General features: G+C 34.4%; 1 protein-coding gene across 3 annotated transcripts in view; it reads right to left on the bottom strand.

Moving 5' to 3' along the window:
* Positions 1 to 20559, bottom strand: part of Crag (DENN domain-containing protein Crag) — a 167864-nt gene that overhangs the window by 134111 nt on the left and 13194 nt on the right. For all 3 annotated transcript variants that reach the window (XM_089102130.1, XM_089102132.1, XM_089102131.1), the window contains exons 3-5: positions 18077 to 18173; positions 3198 to 3441; positions 402 to 471 (exon numbers count right to left, since the gene is read on the bottom strand). In XM_089102130.1, coding sequence (XP_088958256.1) covers positions 402 to 471; positions 3198 to 3441; positions 18077 to 18173 — 411 coding nt within the window. The remainder of the gene's footprint in view (positions 1 to 401; positions 472 to 3197; positions 3442 to 18076; positions 18174 to 20559) is intronic.

Genomic DNA, 20559 nt, shown 5'->3' with positions numbered 1-20559 from the left:
TATAATGTTCACAGGGGTGGCTCACTCTCTACTGTATGGTCTATACCTATAAGCGCACCTCTTGTTCCACCACACCGCACCCCACATGGCAAATTTCACACCACGCATGGCATGCTGCCATTACGCGTGGCGCGCATCATGTAGTCTACACTATTTTTGGAGGTTAGCAGCCCCCCCCCTGTCAAAATTTTAGCTGAAATTGACAACACGAGTAAATGAATACAATATAAATGAGTACAATACCATACCGACTGTAAAACGAGGGATTACATTAAGTACATTTTTTAAGTACTTAAAAAAATGCACTAAATGGAGTGGACTAATAGAGACGGGGTGCTACGAGCCCTTAGCATATTCAAATGAGAGCATATTCCTACAATGAAAAGGAATAACGGTCTTACCAGGTTGGTATACTATTGAATCAGATTTTACCATTGACTTCTTGTAACAGAGGAAAACATCGGAGCCCAGCTAAAAAATGAAAGTCAATTTAAAAATACATTAACACTTCTGGGCAGAAGATTTTGGATTGGGGAAACCGACTCAGAAGTTAGGGTGTAACTTTTTAGTTGCCAAAATCCACAGGTATATTCTAGATATTTAGGGGGGGGGGGCTATCAGAAGGTTTTTAAAGCCTAGAGGATTTTATACTTTAAAAAAAAATATGTTTTTATCACCAATTACATTTTTCTTACAGTCTTACGCGTATGGCACAACCAAAATATGAGCAAAAGGAGGTTTAAAATATTTGGTTAGGTCTACACGTACGACCGTAGGACCAACCGTACGTACGACCGTACGTACAACCGTACCGTACGTACCAACCGTATGTACAACCGACCGTACGACCGTAGGACCAACCGTAGGAAATTTAGATACCCCCCTCCATGGAATATCCAGAAAAAAAAACACAAAAATCGGAATACCGCAGCAAAGGTAAACCAGCTAACGGTGAAGTTAGCTGGTTGAATACCCTCCGCGGCCTTCCATTCTTTACACTAAAACTTGACAAGTGCCTTCCTGAAAGCAGTCTAGAATGCGAAAAATGTAGAAAGCTGATGATTTAACATATACTATTTACCAGTTCTCTTTTAAAACGTTTCAACAAACCAAACAGCTTGATTCTTAATGGCAAATACAACAAAATCGCCCTTTTAATTTTCAATAGAAAATAATATCACACTTTTCTTGGCTCATGGCATTCATTCTTGAAACGTTGAGATAAAAAATTCCAATTTTAGTGTAAAGAGTGATGGGTGAGGGGTCAGCAGCTCCCCCCTCTTACAAAGTATAATTTCTGCTAAATTTAACTTAATGTTTTTTTTTTGTTCGCTTTTAGTATCACATCAAAGACTACAGAAAATACGAAGGCCCTCCTCCTTTGGCACCAACTACTTGCACTTTGCTATAACAAGCCCCCCACTTGCCCCTCATGCACTTAGCCCCCCACAACAAGCTATAATTTTTACGGAACAATACTACAAGAAAAAAGACACATTTAGGTGTCTTTGCTTTACACAATATATTTTTTTATAAATTTTTATTAAAATAAAATAAATTTTTATTAAATACAATGGACACTGTCACCTCCATCAAACGCTCTTTAGACAAAATTTTAAATGTCAAAAATTAGGACTTAAATGGCATGCCAGATGATAAACTCCCTCGCCATACACCATCCAGTGAGGCCAGATGATAAACTCTCTCACCATCCACATTCATCTGAAGAACTTCGAATGAAAATTTAATATACTGGGCCTCAAAATATACCTTTTTTAGCTTTAGATCCCCTTCCCCCATAAGCAAAAGATTCAACAACATCCCCTTTCTGTGGATATACAGTACTATTCTTTTTCTCACGTTGAAGATTGGAAAAGCTTTACTTTCTAAATGTTTCTGCCCGCAAGAAAGGGAGAAAGCAAAAATTACTAATTATATATTCAGAAACGGAATGAACCAATCACTAAAGCGAGCTCATTTAAGGAGGAGGGGCCTAAATCTCAATTTACCGAAAAAATGTGAGCACCCTTTGAATTACCACGGTTGACTAGGCGCTAACGACTCAATTTGGAAATAGGCTAACCAGATTTTCCACCCTCCTCCACCCCATCTCCGCTCAGATTCTGTAGGTGCGTGCTAACCTATATGGTTATCTAATTCACTGGGAAATCATATAATCATCATGTCTTATCTATTTTTTCATATGGTTTATATCAGCTGAGTTACATCATGTGAGAACATTGCAAATTCTTATCATGACAACGAATGATTTATAATTTCTTTGAACTAAAGCACTAAACTAAAATAGAATACAAATTAAATTTGCCCTGTTCTACTTCCACTTCAGTTGACTTATACTAAAAAACTCAGCAAAATTTCTTTAATTCCGCTACATGTTGCCCTTGTTTACTACCCGTTTGCCCTTGTGCCCACACTGCCCTTGTGTGTTTGCCCGTTTACTACCAAATTAATTTGGTAAAAATTTGCTCATAAAAACATAACGCACGAATTTATTTTTTTATCACCATTTGGACACTAGTAATAGTGGCAAAGTTTGTATTCATAGCTTTATCGCCCAAACTTGGAGGTTCTGCTGTTAGCGTGACTAGGTTTGAGATTCCCCAAGGGTTACTTCGCATCCATTTACTGGCTTCAAAATTTTATATTGAAGGGGCAATAAGGGGCATCTATGCCCATTCCCAAACAGCAACAATGTTTATCGCCTGATTTTTCCTTCACTGGCTTAAAAAGAAAGAAAAACAGTTTGCTTCATTTCTTAAACTTTAAAGGAACTATAATTGTTAATTTTTCAATTACCTATATATTTTCTTATATAATTATATTCAAATTTTTGGGTATGAAAACAACAGTTAACTGGTTAAATCACTTTGTAAATAAACGTTTCTTTTTCATAAAACGGGCCACAGAAAATTCAAAATCTTATACCAAGTCGTGGCTACCAGGCCGTACCGGCATACCGTTCCGTGGCTTAAGAAGTTTTGCTATGGTCCATTGCTACGGTCTTCGTTGGAATGGATATTTTATACATATATACAACATATAAACAACAATAGACAATAAATATATACAACACATTTATTGTTATTCGCATTTGACCCTTTCGATAGAGTTTTTTTTTGTATGTGTCAGTTCTCTTTAACATAAAACTTAATAAATCAAAAATGCATACAACTCACCATTCCTTTATTCAAATTCTTGTCAATTTTGCAAAAGGAATGAGGGGGCTTATCCCCTTTACTGGTTACTATAACACATATCTCAGTAACAACGGGGACATTTGGGGGAGAATTCAGCCTCGCCCGTCTAAAGGTTATGTACGTTTTGGCACCTGCGTTATTTACATTAGCCGATTTACCATAAGGAGTCTGCAAAATTGCTTCTGAATCTCGCATCAAATTTTCCTTACCATCATAAAGAACCCTAAAAAGAAAGACGAAAGATTTAATGAGTTTCGCTAAATTAATGAATTAATAATCTAATGAATGCAGTTCTCAAGGACGTACCCAAGGGCGTATCAGGATTTTGGGTACTTTCCCATTATATGGGCCTTTACAAGGAAACCGGTCACAAAAAACGGGTGACGGGGTATTTTTTCGGTGGGTATTTTACAAAAAAAGAACAACACAAAAAGCGTCAAATCTTTTTTATATGCATTTTTGTTACGGTACTTTTTCACGAGTCGGACAAACATTTTTTTACACCATGATAGATGATTTTATTGCTACAAAGAACTAAAAATAACTTCGGCACTTGTTAACTATATGGAACTTACCCAAGAAGTGAAGTTAGGTTAATCCTATTGAAATATACCTTTAATATACCTATATAATCGGGAATTATATACCTAATATGTATATATACCTAAATATACGCAAAGTGTAATACTTTAGAAACAAAATTATGGAAACTACGACAAAGAATTATGGAAAGCAGGCCGCGCAGAATACATTACATTATATACCTAGTCCAAACAGTTTTTGTCAGATCTTAGAGAGTGAAATGTGTTCCGCATAATTAATAAGTACCATAACTTGTTTTATAGGTTAGTTGAATTCGTCCCGAAAAAATAGCTTAAAGCCCCTCCCGAGAAAAATCAAAATTCCGGTTCTTGTCTATTTCCTCCACCTATGCAAGAGTCACATTAGAAAAATATATACTAGAATCAAAATATATATTTTCTAAGTTTCTTTTCTGGTTTGTGGAAAACCTTGAAGTACCAAGAACAGTGATAATGAAAGTACACAAGAATATTTATCTTTAAAAACTGAGGAAAAAATCGGGAATTGGAAAAGACCTCCATGTGCAGCTATGCAGTTTTTGGTAGTAGCAGGTTTTCAAATTTTCAACAAAAATTTTTTTCAAAAAAAAAATCAACAAAAAAAAACACATGGGTGAGAAGTATATACCATCTATTGAATTCTACAAGGCCCCCGTACCAAACAGGTTTTTCTGGTAGGTAAACAGGTCATTACACTCGGTCATTACACTCTTTGTCAAGAGGAATGAGTACAATACATCTTTCAAAGAGGAACGAGTACGCAATACCGGGTCCTAGCGTGATTGATTTTTTGGACAATTGCCTTTAGTCAAGACTAGTTTTTTGGGAATATGTCGATACTAAAGCTAACTCTCATTGGAAAAAGGGGTATAAAGCTTATTGTTTTTGATAAGAATTGCACAATGAATGTATCGTTTGACGTGGGCATTTTTTATGAGACAATCAGAGATTGTTAAATATATGATAACTTGATTTGTGGTTGGGATTTGAATAAAAGAAATGGTTATGTTATTTGCTTGCATGTATAGGAATTCCCAAGTTATTTGCTTGCGTGTATAGGAATTCCCTTGTTATTTGCTTGCATGTATAGGAACTCCCATGTTATTTGCTTTCATGTATAGGAATTCCAACGTTATTTTGCTTGCGTGAATAGGAATTCCCATGTTATTTGCTTGCATGTATAGGAATTCTCTTGTTATTTGCTTGCTTGTATAGGAATACCCATGTTATTTGCTTGCTTGTATAGTAATTCCCATGTTATTTGCTTGCATGTATAGTAATTCCCGTGTTATTTCCTTGCATGTATAGGAATTCCCATGTTATTTGCGTGCGTGTATAGGAATTCCCATGTTATTTGCTTGCATGTTTAGGTATTCCCATGTTATTTGCTTGCGTGTATAGGAATTCCCATGTTATTTGCTTGCATGTATAGGAATTCCCTTGTTATTTGCTTGCGTGTATAGGAATCCCCATCTTATTTGCTTGCATGTATAGGAATTCCTAGGTTCTTTTCTTGCGTGTATAGGAATTCCCATGTTATTTGATTGCGTGTATAGGAATTCCCTTGTTATTCGCTTGCATGTATAGGAATTCCCAAGTTATTTGCTTGCGTGTATAGGAATTCCCATGTTTTTGGCTTGCGTGTATAGGAATTCCCATGTTATGTGCTTGCATGTATAGGAAATCCCATGTTATTTGAGTGCATTTTTATGTATTCCCACTTTTTTTTGCCTGTGCGTTTCGGAATTCCAAGTTTATTTCGTTGCATGTATAGGAATTCACATGTTATTTACTTGAGTGTATCGAACTTCCCATGCTATTTTCTGAGCTGTTGTTGCCCCCCCATGGGCGTATATGCGGGTATGTCCCCTTCCTCTGCTATTCCAGGAGCTGATTTTCCTTCCTATGCTAGTATAAGGCGCTTTTCCGTGTGGTTTTTATTTACTTGGTACCAATTAAAAAAAAAAATTTCGTGTTAAATAAGTAGTTATTATATCTTTTAAAATAGCTTTACAGAGTTTGAGACACTCTGTTGCCTGATTCCGTTTTGAGACACTCTGTTGCCTGATTTCGTTTGATTTTTCTTTACTTAGTGTTCATTAAAAACGAAATTTTTGTGTTAAATAAGTAGTTCTTGTATATTTTAAAAGAGCTTTACGGGGTTTGAGAGACTCGGTTGTCTGATTCCGTGTTATTTTTCTTTAATTGGTGCCCATTAAAAAAGTTGCTAGTGAAAACCCCGTGTGGATGAGTTGAAATAAGAAAATTTAACAAGAAATGGCTTAAAAGTGTGTTGGGGGAGTTGAGTTGATTGGCAGAAGGAGGTATTAGTGAATTTAAAGTGGAGGGCGAGTTGCTAGCGAAAAATCTAAGCTAATAGGGGTTTTTGACCGTAAACTCTAGTTTTTTGTAAGAAAATTATGGAAAATACAATTCATTGGTTCATAGGTGAAACTTAAGTCCAGGTATGGATCGAAAAATAAACTATTTCTGTAGAATCTGAGCTAATAAGGGTTTTTGACCATAAACTCTAGTTTCCTGTAAGAAAATTATGCAAAATACAATTCTCTCGTTCAAATGTGAAACTTAGGTCCATTATCTGGTTCAAATGTGGAAAAACCCGTGTGAATGAGTTAAAATAGAAATTTTTTTACAAGAAATGACTGAAAAGTGTTTTGGAGGAGATGGGTTAATTGGCAGATGGATGTATTAGCTTAGTTATAGTGGAGGCCGAGTTGCTAGCGAAAAACCCGTGTGGATGAGTTGAAATAAAATTTTTTAACAATAAATGTCTGAAAAGTGTTTTGGGGGAGAGGGGTTGATTGGCAGAAGGATGTATTAGCGAAGTTATAGTGGAGGGCAAGTTTCTAGTGTAAAATCTAAGCTAATAAGGGTTTTTGACCGTAAACTCTAGTTTTTTGTAAGAAAATTATGAAAAATACAATTTGTTGGTTCATAGGTGAAACTTAAGTCCAGGTATGGATTGAAAAATAAACTATTTCTGTAGAATCTGAGTTAATAAGGGTTTTTGACCATAAACTCTAGTTTCCTGTAAGAATATTATGGAAAATACAATTCTCTGATTCAAATATGAAACTTAAGTCCAGTTTTGGATACTCATAATAATGAGAACTGATGGTTCTAATTCAATATTTTTTTTTTTCATAAAAACAAACTATTTTTTTAAACTTCGAAATTATTAACCTTTTTTTTTGTACGTATCTTAAAATGACAAAATATGCTTACGGCTCCAATAATTGTAATCTGTGATTGGCCAGAGACACAATGTGGCTTTCCCACTGAAATTCTATGTCCGGATATTGACACTACCTAGTCTATTGCATGTATTAAATCAGTGTTTTTTACGCAGTGGAACGATAAACACATAAGTCATATCTTTTAAAGAAGTGAAGATGGAGCATTTTAATAAAGTCTGTTCACATGTCAATGTTATTGTAGCATTGAATGCTGACAAGGAGAAGTATTTAAACTACGAAACAAGTTAAAATGGTAGCACTATTGGAAATGTATGTGTGCATTGTCATGACAGTAATGAATTTAATTTCTTTGAAGTATCAAAAAAATTCAACTCTTGTGATGGTGGATATGCAAGAGTGAGATTCCAGAGATGATAGCACTAAAAGAAAATGCCAAAATAAAAATCATAGTTGATGAAGAGGGACATCTTCTTGCCAGTGCTTGTGGTAACATGCTACCTATTGTTACACCCCATCGTCAACTTTCGGGTATTAGCATTCAACGGAAGATCAAAAGAAGACATGCATACTCTTCTACTAATATCATAAACCATATCTTGTCGACGTGCCGAAACTGTAACCTTTGTAAAAATAATGTTGTAATAGACAGTTAAATTGCCTTGAAAATAAAAAGGGCATTGGAATAAAATATAAATAAGTAATATAAATATGAATAAATGAAAAAAAAAGTAACAGCAAACTACACTACCATAAATCAAAAAATTAATGAACAAAAAAATAGCAGAGATGAAGTGCATATTAAACATGTGGATGACCCCCCATTAGAAAAGTGTTCACATGCTAGTGTTATTGTAGCATTGAATGCTGACAAGGAGAAGTATTTGAACTATGAAACAAGTACAAATGGTAGCACTATCGGAAACGTATGCGTGCGTTGTCATGACACTATGGAATTAAATTTCTTCGGAGTACCAAAAAAATTCAATTATACAAATGGTGGATATGGGAAAGTATCATTTCCAGAGATGTTAGTACTCAAAGAGAATGCCAACATAAAAATAATAGTTGGTGAAGAGGGGTATCTTCATGCTAGTGCAATAGGTAACATGCTACCTATTGATAGAACCTTTCATCGGCTATTAGGTATTAGCATTCAAATGAAAGCAAAGAGGAAAAAAAAAGGCCTACTCTGCTACTAATATCATAAACCATATCTTGTCTACGTGCCTAAACTGTTACCTGTGTAAAAATAATGTGATAATAGACAGTGAAATTGCCAGAAAAATAAAATGGGTATTGTCAGAAAATATCACTATGGAATATAAAGATGAAACGATAAAAAACAAAGCACCAGCAAACGTTACTGGCATTGATCAAACAGTCAATGAATCAAATAATACCAAAGACGAAAAGTATATTGAACCTGTTCATGAGACACCAGTAAAAATTGTGTATGATTCAAAATGGAATAATGATTATTCCACTGATAATGAACTAAGAGAAGACAATAACTACGATATAAAGACAGAATATGGTGAACCATTTTATGGAACAGGTTCAAAATGTTCAAAGTTAATCATTGATATTAATAATTATCATAATATATTTTTGTATTAATATTCTACATAACACTATTTCATTAAAAACATTACATTGTTATGTGTTCATTATTTTTTAGAGTAAGCTAGCACATCAAGCTTTTAGAATGTCTATTAAAACATCGACGATGTAAGAAAAGGAATTTGCGTACATCTATTGTCAAACACATGGGATAACATTGTCAAAATCTAGGTATCAGAATGAAAAATTGTAGGTAAGTAAGTAAGCAAGTAAGTAAGTAAGTAAGTAAGTAACAAACTCTTTCTTGAATTCACCTCATGGATACACAATGCAGAAATTTCATTTAAGAAATTATGAAAAAAATTGTAAGCAAGTAACAAAAAATTATAAGCATGTAACAAACCCTATCCTGAAGTCACCTATCTTATCAAACTCTTTATTGATTCAACCTATTGTATATACAGTACAGATACTTAATTAAATAAATTATTAAAAAAAATAGCAATTAATTAACTTTTTTTATCTTTATCACAAACAATTTTAACTTAGCTCCAATATGTAGAAATTTAATTCAAGAAATTATGAAAAAATTCTCAGTAAGTAACAATTTATTTCTTGAAGTCAAGTCTTAGATACACAATACGGAAATTTCATTCAAGAAATTATGAAAGTATTTGTAGGTAAGTAACAATCTCTTTATTGATTTCACCTCTTGAAACTACATGCTATTTGCATGCCTTTCCTTGGCACCTTTCCAAATGAGCGGGGACTCCCCACTGCTTCCTACACATTGCAAAAAGTGAGCAGTACGAAAACTCCACGTTTTCAACCAGACTGGTTTTTTGGTTTTTTAGACAACACGAGAGACATGCAAAGTCGACATAGCTTTATTTCATTTTTTAAAATTCAAGAAATTATGAAAAAATTCTCAGCAAGTAACAATTTCTTTCTTGAAGTCAACTCATGTGTAAAAATTATGAAAAAATTCTCAGTAAGTAACAATTTATTTCTTGAAGTCAACTCTTGGATACACAATACGGGAATTTCATTCAAGAAATTATGAAAAAATTGTAACTAAGTAGCAAATTCTTTCTTGAATTCACTTGTTGAATAAACAAAAAGACATTTCATTCAAGAAATTATGACAAAATTCTAAGTAAGTAACAAACTCTTTATTGTTTTCACGAGTTAGATATACGATGTAGAAATTAAATTCAAGAAATTATGAAAAAATTGTAACTAAGTAGTAAATTCTTTCTTGAATTCACCTGTTGGATAAACAAAAAGACATTTCTTTCAAGAAATTACGACAAAATTCTAAGTAAGTAACAAACTCTTTATTGTTTTCACGAGTTAGATAAATTATGTAGAAATTAATTTCAAGAAATTATTAAAAAATTCTCATTAAGTAACCATTTCTTTATTGAAGTAAACTCTTTGATACACATTACTGAAATTTCATTCAAGAAATTATGAAAATATTTGTAAGTAAGTAACAAAATCTTTATTGATTCCACCTCTTGGATATACAGTACAGATACTTCATTCAAGAAATTATGAAAAAAATCGCAAGTAAGTAAGTAACATTTTTTTTTTCTGTCAACTCTTAGATACACAATACGGAAATTAAATTCAAGAAATTATGAAAGTATTTGTAAGTAAGTAACAGTCTCTTTATTGATTTCTTCTCTTGAATATACTGTACAGATACTTCATTCAAGAAACATGATTAAACACGTTTTGAAACTACATGCTATTTGCATGCCTTTGCTTGGCACCTTTCCAAATGAGCGGGGAGTCCCCTCTGCTTCCTACACCGTTCAAAAAGTGAGCAGTACGAAAACTCCAAGTTTTTAGAAAGACTTGTTTTTTAAACAACACACTCACAGAGATGACACACACAATACGGAAATATCATGCAAGAAATTATAAAAAAAAATATTTTTTAATAATTAACAAGATCTTTATTGATTTCACCTCTTGAATATACAGTACAGATACTTAATTAAAGAAAACGTGATTAAACATATTTTGAAACTACATACTATGTGGATACCGGTCCTTGGCACCTTTCCACCCGAACAGTGACTCCCCACTGGTTCCTACACAGCAGAAAAAAGTGAGCAGTATAAAAACACCATGTTTTCATCCTGACTGGTTTTTTACGGGTCAATAGGGAGAGATGTGCACTGTTGACAAAGCTTTATTTCATTTTTTTTAAGGTTCATTTATACGAGGTTACGTGCGCGCACGTAACCCCGAATTGTACCACCGAATTGTGAACCCCGATTTATGAACCAATGAATTATATTTTCCATAATTTTCTTTAAAAAAACTAGAGTTTATTGTCAAATACCCCTATTAGCTTAGATTTTTCCTTATGCCCTTAACCTCCACTTGACATTAGCTAATATCACCTGCTGTCCCGCACCCCCTCTCCCCCAAAACACTGTTCAGACATTTCTTGTTAAAATTTTTTATTTCAACTCATCCACACGGGGTTTTCGCTAGCAACTTTTTTAATGGGCACCAAGTAAAGAAAAATGACACGGAATCAGACAACCGAGTCTCTCAAAACCCGTAAAGCTCTTTTAAAAGATACAAGAACTACTTATTTAACACAAAAATTTCGTTTTTAATGAGCACTATGTATAGAAAAATCAAACGGAATCAGGAAACAGAGTGTATCAAAACGGAATCAGGCAACAGAGTGTCTCAAACCCCGTAAAGCTCTTTTAAAAGATATAAGAACTAATTATTTAACACAAAATTTTTTTTTTTAATGGGTACCAAGTAAAGAAAAACCACACGGAAAAGCCCCTTATGATAGCATAGGAAGGAACATCAGCTCCAGGAATAGCATAGGAAGGTAATAAAACCTCTTCTGATAGCATGGGGGGGGGACATAAGCTCTTAAAATATCATGGGAATTCCTATACACGCAAGCACATAACACGGGAAGTCCTATAAATGCAAGGACATAGCACGGGAATTCCTATGCACGCAAGCAAAAAAAATAGGGAATTCATATACATGCAAGCAAATAACATGGGATTTCCAATACATGCACGCAAATAACAGGGGAATTCCTATAAACGCAAGCCAATACCAAGGGAATTCCTATACATGCAAGCAAATAACATGGGAATTCCTATACATGCAAGCTAATAACAAGGGAATTCCTATACACGCAATCAAATAACATGGGAATTCCTATACACGCAAGCAAATAACATAGGAATTCCTATACATGCAAGCAAATAAGATGGGGATTCCTATACACGCAAGCAAATAACAAGGGAATTACTATGCATTCAAGCATAGAAGCGGGGAAGTCATTTTCTCTCTAGATCTTATCATGTGACTTCCTATTCATGCAAGCAAATAACATGGGAATTCCTATTCAAGCAAGCATATAACCTGGGAATTCCTATACATGCAAGCAAATAACGAGGGTATTTCTATACAAGCAAGCAAATAACATGGGAATTCCTATACACGCAAGCAAATAACATGGGTATTTCTATAGAGGCAAGCAAATAACAAGGGAATTACTATACATGCAAGCAAATAACAAGGGAATTCCTTTACACTCAATCAAAATACAGTTGCAATTACTATAATTGCAAGCAAATAACATGTGATTTCCTATACACGCAAGCAAATAACAAGGGAATTTCTATACACGCAAGCAAATAACTTTGGAATTCCTATACATGCAAGCAAATAACATAACCATTTCTTTTATTCAAATCCCAACCACAACTCAAGTTATCATATATTGAACAACCTCTGATTGTATCATAAAAAAATGAAGACTTCAAACGACACTTTAATTGTTCGCTTCTTATCAAAAACATAAAGAGTTAGACCCCCGTTTCCAAGGAGTGTGAGCTTTAGAAACGACACATTCCCAAAAAAACTCGTCTTGACAAGAGGCACTTGTCAAAAAAATCAATAACAATAGGACCCAGTATTGCGTACTCGTTCCTCTGTGAAAGTACGCAAATCCTCTTGGCAAAGTGTGTAATGACCGAGTATAATGACCTGTTTACCTACCAAAAAAACCTGTTTGGTACGGGGGCCTCGTAGAATTCAAAAGATGGTATATACTGTGAGAAACCAGCAAAAAAAAGGGTAATAACATACGGCACCAAAATGCTTAAGAAGTTGAAGCTTTCCTTCGAGGATGTAGTTGTCTTTGCGGATAAACAGATCATTAATATTTGAATTTGTACACATAAACGGCATTGTTAAACTTAATTAATTAGTTCTGCCTCCTTATTTCACGGTTCAACATTGCAACACTGACGAAATGTGGTATTGACCCAAAAAATATTGAAATTGAAGCAACTAAAAGAAAAGTCTTAGAAAATAGGGTTTTTTAGGTACAAATAGAGTAAGATGAGTCCAGGGGGGGCTGTTTTCATTTTTGTGTCCATGATACTTTAAATACAATCTTTGTTCTTTTTTCAAGTGAGCCTTGGAGTCCTAGTGATAAAGATGATACGCTGTTATTTTTAGTTATCTTCGTTTTTTAGTTTTTTTTTTTTTTTTTGTTTTTGGTTTCAGTTTTATGAGTTTTAGTTTTAGTCACGGTAGAAATTTCTACAAGTAGACTTGAAGATTGTCTTCTGGCGATTTCTTCTGCTCTAAAATTGTTCCGCATGAAAACACATATTTAACGTATTTTACGATTTTGCACAAGTCAGGGGCGGATCCAGGATTTTTTTAAGGGGAGGGGGGGGGCGCAAAATAGGTTTATCTGAAAAAAATAGGGGGGGGGGCGCAAAAAAGATTCATCCGATAAACTTGCGTTAGAAGCAAGTTTAGTTAACGCAAACTTGAGTTAATTAAGCAAATTACACTACTTTAGACTACGCTAGGAGGGGGGGACGCCCCCCTGGATCCGCTACTGGCACAAGTTACCTTTTGACAAAGAATTTTCTGAACAAACAGGAATAAAATTGAACGTCAGTTACATTAAAATAAGAAGTTATTGACACAAAAGAAAAGAATGACATTATGCCCTTTGTTGTTAAGCAATTAATAATGATTCTAAAGCAATTAGAGTTTGGTTTTAAATATATATATATATATATATATATATATATATATATATATATATATATATATATATATATATATATATATATATATATATATATATATATATATATCGCGCCCCTTCAGTAAAACTGAAAGAATAATTAAAACCATGTAGGTATTTTATCTGTGCCTTTTCATCTTACGATCTTACGCCTTTCATCTGCCTTTTCATCTTTACGATCTTACGGAGTAACACTAAATGGAATTGTTGGTCTGGCTTCTCAGGGGTAAACTTGAGTTCTCTTATCAATTTCCCGTCCTCTTTGACTTGCGTCATGCTCATGAGCATATTTGACTAAATCTGAATTTTTTTTATGATTTCAATGCTTTAATATTTTAAATAAATTAATGATTTAATTAAAACGTTATTTTTAGTAGAATTAAGTGCACTACTATTTTGTCTCTCTTGTCTAAAAAGAAAAAAAGAAGACACATCGCAAAAAAAGAAATGTTACCTGTTGCTCAACGTGGGGGATTGTAAGTTTCCTTCATGGGGTTTTCAACAATGGCAATTCCGATGGTGTATTTTTGTTTCGACCCAATGCTATTTTCGAGGATTTTGGGGTGTTTTTTTTAAATTTCACCAAAATTTGTTTCCAACATAACATTTTACTATTAAAACTAATCGAAATAATAGCTACCATTCCTGAATTAGCTAAACATGGCAATTTTTTCTCACTACACATTTTTATAAATGCAGTTTTAAGTTTTTGGTTGCTATGGGCCGTGGTTCGTTCTCTACTTGGTTGCAGCGCGCCATGGAAAAAGTGAGGTAACGAAGTAGCAATGCTAATTGGCAGTTTTCAATTTTTTGGGGAGATTTTGTCTGAAAATACCATTTTTATATATAAAAATACTTTTTGCTCAAAGAAAAGCTGTCAAAACACAAGTTATGCTGCTAAAGTAAAACTTTATATTTTACAACGATAGCATTTTTGGATAATGATTTTTAGACAAAAGTCAGTGTTGCTCATAGCTATATTTTCAAAAGGCAAGGTGCTTTTGATATTTTCCAAAAGGTTAAGTTCTAGTTGTGGAGCTTCTGGCTAATTTAAAAAGTAGTCGAGATAAGCGAATGAGACTTTCAGGGGTGAATTAAGGGACTAAAATGTACCCTTGAAAGATATTATCATGCTTACCTTTCTTATATCCGGGGCTTTGTAGATTGCATATGTGATAGGTTTTGACCTATCTAAATTTTGACAAAATATGGTTTACCTTAATTTTGGGCTGTCAATCTTTTTTTCCTTGACACTAGTTTTTCAACGTGTAATTCCTACGACTTCAGTTGAATTTTAAGCTGCATCAAGGAGTTTTTCCTAAATTTAAGAATTGAATTTTTAAATTTTTAAATATTATAAATCGGGATTGAGTAAAGGTATGAGGCTCAAAACCATTTTGATGGGCCTTATTTTAGGAGTAGATCTGTTTCTCAAGATTTCGATTTTATAACATAAATATTGTAAAAGGTCACCAAAGATCAATGCTCTTTGGAGGGGAAAGGAGTGAAAACTTACCAAACACCTTCCCTAGGAATCATTTAGGCTATGAATCCATTAAAGATTCACTTTTACCATTAAGATTAATCGTATTTTCGACGTAGTACCTTCAACCCCCCTCCCCCTTAGATGACGTCATCTATGACACCAGCTATTAGTATTTTTCTTTTACTGTTAATACCCGATAAGAAAGGCAATGCGTTTCACATGACATCATCGCAAATAAATTTTCTAAATTGAGAGATAGAATAGAAAATTGATGTTGAATGATGTCATCAAAACCGTGATCTACCTAAATGACGTCATCTCTTGAATATAAATGACCGTTTCCAGTGATTTTCTTATTAGTTAAGCAATATCAAGTTACTACAAAGCAAATAATCCTTCATGTGTAACGTTCTTAGCTAAATGTTAAATTTTGAGAAGGAAAAAGATGTATGGTCTTCTGTACGAGAAGAGAGTAGTAGTGAAGAAGTGAAGATCTGTAAATCTACTAGAATTTCCACACTGGGACCTGATGCTTAAACAGTGGATGTGGAAAATGACGATTCGGGTAAGATGGACAAAAGAGCCGCAATTGAAAAGATGGCTTGTAGTCAACAGATTGATCCGTTCGAAAAACTAGACAAAAAGATTTCCACAGTTGCCAAAATGTTATCCATTTTTTATAGACCCCCAGAAGTGAAGAAAGGATACAGATTAGGGAAGGAATTAATGGATTTTATACGACAGACAGACTCACTTACGGAAAAATTGAAAAAATATAGCATAACGTATAGTATAAAAAAAATCAGTATAACGGTAGCATTCATTCCGCAAACACCTCTGTGCGCGCTGAAGGAGTTACCTGTGATAAACTGGTTTCTGGTTATAGTGACTATATTTGATTGGATTGTCTTATTTCGAAGGACTATTTTAGTGTAAAATTGGCAGTTTTAGGGCCTGTGCGTTAACGTGCACTGTTCAGTGCCGTGCAGAAAAGGCAGGTGGGTCGACTTCACACAGGTTGGATTTGGAATCCACTCGGATGCATTAGTGAGGCTCGGCCCTCACTCAAAGATAAGTCTTTTTGTCTTGTTTATCGGCTCTTTCTCACCAAATTTTAATAATTATGCAGCGTTTCGAGCAGTTTGATGTTGCGCTGGCTAAATTCAAGAATTATCCCCTTTGGCCGGTGAGAGTTACTTAGCCTGGAAAGGACTCCAAAGGGAAGCTTACATACCTCGTTTTTGCTACAGAAGGCACGATTAATTCAGGCTCATTGATGCAAATCTTCAAAAATATGACCCTAAAACGACTCATTCATGCACGCCTGCTGTTAAAAAGCATTTGCCGAGCATGCAAATGCTCGGCAAACGAAAAATGTGCTTCATTCCCGCTTTCTAGGGTTATAATGAAAGAAAGCTTGAGATGGCTAGGGCACGTTTTTCAGATGACGAATGACAGATTACCGAATATTGTCCTTTTCGGCCAACCGTCTAGGGCTAAACGGAAAGCAGGTCGTCCGAGGTTGGCGTTGAAGGGTGTCAAAAAGAAAAATTTAATGGAATTGGGAACTTCCTGGGTGGGTGTAAAGATGGAACCTTTGAATAGATTGGGATGAAAGGAGCATGCGTAGCTGTACTGTGGCTTGGTGCTGCGGTGAGTTATTAGTAGTAGTAGCAGTATACTACCTAAATGTAAGTTGAATTTCAAATGAAGAGGGCAAAATTTTCTTCTTCTTCGGATATATGTCTGTATATATATATATATATATATATATATATATATATATATATATATATATATATATATATATATATATATATATATATATATATATATATATATATATATATATATATATATGTGTGTGTGTGTGTGTGTCAAATAATAAATACATTAATAAATCTCATCCAGCAATGCGAACTTAAAATAAATATATTTTTGATTATTTGAATAATTCACAATTTTCTCATTATTGTCAAAAGCAATTTACTGTAAATTTCGGACAAAATCTATGTTCATTTTGATACCCTTTCAAATGCAGGTTCCGATTGGGCCCAATCGCTCCAACCCCCCTTTATCCGACCCCCAGTATCCGACTGAAAACACCTTTAAGACTTAGAAATGGAACCAATTAAGGAAGTATGTTCGTCATTTTCAGAATTTGACTCTTTACATTAGTGCAAACAAGACAAATCCCTCTATGGGGGCGAGGAAAAATAAAGAAATCTATGTACCACAATTTCTCTAGGAGAGGATTCCCTGGACCAGTCTTGAGGCATCCTTCCTGTCACGATCCGGAATGCACCCTCATTTAACACATTATATGTAATAATTTATCCGGCTACCCTAAACAAGCCACACCAAGCCTACCACGAACCAGAATTATTTGACTTTGAGGAGACAAAGTTCCGTCCTTTGACGAAAATCTGAAAGCAGTGACTTAAAATGCATCTTTTTCAATTTTAATCCCCCCCCCCCCCTATGATCTCAACCTGTGTGCACATGCCCCCTCTCGGGGGCGAGGGAAAATCAGGAAATCTATATACCACAATTTCTTTAGGAGAGGATTCCCTGGACCAGTCTTGAGAAATCCCTCCTATCACCATCCGGAACGCACTCTAATTTAACGCAAAAAATACGTAAAAAAATTATACGTAATAATTTATCCGGCTACCCCAAACAAGCCACACCAAGCCTACCGCAAACCAGAATTATTTGGCTTTGAGGGAACCGAGTCCCCTCCCTTGACGAAAATCTGAAAGCAGTGACTTAAAATGCATTTTTTTTTTCAATCCCCCCTATGGATTCAACCTGTGTCTACATGTATTCATTGCCAAAATTCAAAAATGGAAATAGGCCTGATAAAATGAAAATGATGAATGATAAAATGACAAATACTTTACCCAATATCAGTAATCGGCGGCTTGTCTCTTCCCCTTTTATAGCACAAATAACATTCTGGACTCCTAATGCTCCCATAATTTAAATCAGCTACTAAGCCTAAAATAAAGAACACATTAGTTGGACATACAAGTTATGCACATAAAACAAGAGCTGGACAATCAAACAGTTCGTGGTAACGAACTGTAAGTAAGGAGCTTTTGATACCAATAGTTCGGAATTTTGATACCAATAGATACATCAAAAGAATCAAATTTTTATGCTGATTTCAAATATATAAGTTTCATCAAGTTTAATCTTACCCATGAAAAGTTAAGCGCCTGAAAAAATGTGCCTTATTTTCGAAAAAAGAGGGTAACAACCCCCTAAAAGTCATCAAACTTCAATGAAAATCACACCATCAGATTCAGCGTATCAGAGAACCCTACTATAGAAGTTTGTAGCTTCTATCTGCAAAAATGCGGAAACTTGTATTTTTTGCCAGAAGAAAGTAAAATTCAAAAACTGAATTTGAAGAAATAACAAAAAATTTAAATACGTTATTGAAATGGTCTGTATGTCAAAAAAAAAAATTACAAAATGAAAACGTGGGTATTATCAAAAGCGTCTATCAAAGAACAAAATTTTGATTATACCCACGTTTTCATTTTGTATTTTATTTTTGACATACAGACCATTTCAATAACGTATTTAAATTTTTTGTTATTTCTTCAAATTCAGTTTTTGAATTTTTTGCTTTTACTTTTTTGCCAGATCACGGATGTGTGTTTATTTATTTGTCTTTTTTTACTTTCTTTTACTTGTCTTTTTTAAAAGAATAAATAAACTTTAGCGTAAAGAGCGAGGCGTTGAGGAGGGGACCACCCCTTTCATATACGGAATAATTTCTGTTCGTTTTAAGTTTTAATGTGACTCCTTACTTTCAGTTAAGAAAACTTGTTTTTTTTATTTAATCTTTTCGAAGGGACGATCTATGAGCATTGGAACTTAACGACACTTCCAGTTAGGTAAAATCGAAAACGAATAATGTCAGTAGCAATTTGGAGGCAAAACACTTTGTAGGCCTGCCCTGCTTCGGAGTATTCTTCTCCCTTAGGCTATTCAAGGTTAGAATAGTCTGTAAGGCCGAAACTCCCTTCCTATATGCGCCTTCTGTAATGAGGAATAGTACGCCTATGCTGCCGAACTCAACAACATTTTGAGCAATATTGGAGGCTGATAGATAGATAGATAGATTTATTTTCCATATAACAGTAAAATAATTAAATAACAATCTACAAATCCCCACAAAGGCTCCATAGCCTGAAGGAGGGGGATTATGAAAAAGGTCACATAAACATTAAAGATTTATACTCTTAACATTAAAACATATAGACATAACATTAACATTTAAACATATAAACATTTAAACTCTTAACTTGTAAAGCACGTGCTATGGAAGAAAAAATATGGAAGAAAAAAAACAACAACAATAACATGGAGAGTTCACTACATAAGCCATCTATAAATATAATAATAATAATGAAAAAAATGGATAGCACCATATACGTCACGGAAAGATAGATCACATGAAAACAAAAAAATTTTACGAGTCTTTTGAAGGTGCCAAACGAGTGGCATTCTCAAGCCGAATCGGGAAGGGTGTTCCATGTCAAATGACACGCAACGTAAGGATCAAAGTATAAACACATACAACAAGTACTGACAAAACCTATCCTCTCCACACAAAAAAAGTGACCCTTTGTCCGCGTCTCCGGAGACGATTCCATAGCGAAACTGGGGGATAATAACCTAAGTTCCGTAGGAAATTATACTTGTTCCGTAAAAGCTGTATTAAATTTAATTTATTGGCTCGGAGCGATTAAGTAGTACATCATTTTTCCTCTAGAGGCGCTTAGGTACGCGGGGTCACTTTTGGAGAGTTTTGTCAGTACTTGTTCAATATGTGTTTATACTTTGGTAAGGATTAAAATCGGATCTTATTGTTGGTGTATGCGGAATTTGGATATTTAGAGAACTACGGAGCTGATAATTTGGCCGATCAGGTACAAAAGAAGACGTAAATCTAAGGGACCTAGGATTATCACCATGGAGCTGAAGAAAAGCAAAAGACTGACAGGAAAGAATATCAAGTTTTTTTTTTAATATCAAGTAACGGTTTAGTTGACGAACGATTTACATCCTGAATAAGATTTATAGCTTTATCGTAAGTATTCAAAAGCGGTATGAGAGAAGAAGGGAAAGTAGACATCCATATGACTGGGCAATAGGGAACATAAGAATGAATTAAGCTATGAAATAGGATTCTTAGAATTACCGAGGTTTCTGCATACCTTCACTTTAATCAAATCAATATGGTGTTTAAAAGATAAATTTTCATCTAGGAGGATACCTAGGAAACGGACATGGCCATGCTTTGGTCTACTAATATAGCCTTTGGATATATGAATTTCAGATAACTGAGGACAAGCCTGATAGAAAAAGT

Source organism: Artemia sp. Qi Xiang Cuo, chromosome 16, assembly GCF_049724085.1.
Source record: "Artemia sp. Qi Xiang Cuo chromosome 16, ASM4972408v1, whole genome shotgun sequence".
Lineage (NCBI taxonomy): Eukaryota > Metazoa > Arthropoda > Branchiopoda > Anostraca > Artemiidae > Artemia > Artemia sp. Qi Xiang Cuo.
This window is presented reverse-complemented; position numbering and strand designations above follow the sequence as displayed.